The following is a 1,698-nucleotide window of genomic DNA, read 5'->3' on the forward strand; positions in this document are numbered from 1 at the left end:
AATGATGTCAAATTATTGTTTAAGAATGTATTTTTTTTGCAAATAATAGGGCTCAAACTGGGCTTTAGTACTCTTTTCTTGAAACATATGTGAATTGTTTAATACGGTGAAAGGATAAGACAAGTTTATCATGTATTTTCCTAGAAAAATAACTTGGATTCTCATAGAGATATTTGAATTGAAGCATCGTGATAATCACGTGATTTAACAAAGATATAGACAATTTCCATAGTCGAGATGATTTTGCAGCTATGATGAAAGGTTGATGACCATCCAATGATGCAATTTTTCATTTCCTTTTCTTGATTTTATTAGTCAAAAGTACAAAATATGCCATTAATTTACATCTTAATTGTTTTTGTTAATCCTCAATTAAGAGTTTGAGTCAAAAGCCCTTCACTGAAATGGCAGGGTATGGTGGGATTGATGATGGATTCAGCTGAAACATTAACTAGCAAATGGGACGCCCGCATAGAATCACAAGGTGGCATTATGGCAGAGATCAAAGCTGAAGAGGATTTGAGGAGTCTTTCAGCTGATGTAATTTCAAAAGCTTGTTTTGGGAGCTCTTATTTGAAAGGAAAACAGATTTTCTCGAAACTTAGAGCACTTCAGAAAGTCATTACTAACCAGTGCTTTCTTTTCGGTTTCCATACATTTGGGTATTCACGTACATCTCCCAAAAATGAAATGTGTATTAGAGTATTCACCTCGTCTAGAAGCTTAACCGATTAGAACATGCCATTGCAGGTTTCTTCCAAGTGTGCAACAAAAGGAAGTCAATAATTTGGAGAAAGAGATAGAGACATTGATCTGGGAAGCAGTGAATGCGAGAGAAAGGGAATGCCTAGTAGAAATATCATCTGAGAAGGATCTACTGCAGTTAATCTTAGAGGGAGCCATAAATGATGTGGGCAAGGATTCATCGAAGAAATTCATAGTCGATAATTGCAAGAACATCTATTTCGCTGGACATGAATCCACCGCCGTTGCTGCATCGTGGTGCTTAATTCTTCTAGCTTTGTATCCTGAATGGCAAGCTCGTATACGAGAAGAGATTACTCAAGTCTGTGCTGATGGCACGCATATGGAAGTGGATTCACTACCAAAGCTGAAAGCGGTACACACCCTTTTCCTTTCTTCTAGAGTAATATAATGTCCAGTACTCGGAGTCCACCTTAAACCGTTTAATGTATAGGTTACAATGGTGATTCAAGAAGTGCTGAGATTGTATCCACCAGCAGCATTCGTGTCGAGGGAGGCACTACAAGAAACTCAAATAGGCCACATTGTTGTACCAAAAGGTGTATGCCTATGGACTTTGATCCCAACACTGCATAGGGATCCCGAAATTTGGGGGACAGATGCAAATGAGTTCAATCCTCAAAGGTTCGCAAATGGGATTTTAAAAGCATGCAAACTTCCACAAGTTTACATTCCATTTGGCATAGGGCCTAGGCTTTGTTTGGGCAGAAATTTTGCAATGGTTCAGTTGAAGATTGTCATTTCACAGATCATTTCCAACTTCACCATTTCTTTGTCTCCAAAATATATGCATTCTCCTGCCTATAGAATGATTGTAGAGCCTGGTCAAGGTGTGAATTTACTCATTCAAAGATGTACTGATTAGAATAATCACATTTCATCATTGGTAGATGTAAAATTGGACGAGAAATGCTATTCATATATATATATATA

At 37.5% G+C, this 1,698-nt stretch overlaps 1 protein-coding gene across 1 annotated transcript; it reads left to right on the top strand.

The window, feature by feature from the left end:
• Positions 1–371: 371 nt before the first annotated feature.
• LOC111381617 (cytochrome P450 714A1-like) lies at positions 372–1,692 on the top strand. The gene is made up of 3 exons (XM_023005415.1): positions 372–662; positions 751–1,120; positions 1,199–1,692. The coding sequence occupies exons 1-3, from the start codon at positions 415–417 to the stop codon at positions 1,628–1,630; spliced, it is 1,050 nt and encodes a 349-aa protein (XP_022861183.1). The 5' UTR covers positions 372–414; the 3' UTR covers positions 1,631–1,692.
• Positions 1,693–1,698: the final 6 nt, after the last annotated feature.

This window comes from Olea europaea, unplaced genomic scaffold, assembly GCF_002742605.1.
Source record: "Olea europaea var. sylvestris unplaced genomic scaffold, O_europaea_v1 scaffold23398, whole genome shotgun sequence".
Lineage (NCBI taxonomy): Eukaryota > Viridiplantae > Streptophyta > Magnoliopsida > Lamiales > Oleaceae > Olea > Olea europaea.

Bases quoted from the DNA above. Each gene is read 5' to 3' on its own strand.
- LOC111381617 (XM_023005415.1), top strand. From the start codon at position 415: ATGGTGGGATTGATGATGGATTCAGCTGAAACATTAACTAGCAAATGG. The intron at 663-750 runs GTATTCACGTAC...ATGCCATTGCAG, and splicing joins TTCGGTTTCCATACATTTGG to GTTTCTTCCAAGTGTGCAAC. The intron at 1,121-1,198 runs GTACACACCCTT...TTTAATGTATAG, and splicing joins CACTACCAAAGCTGAAAGCG to GTTACAATGGTGATTCAAGA.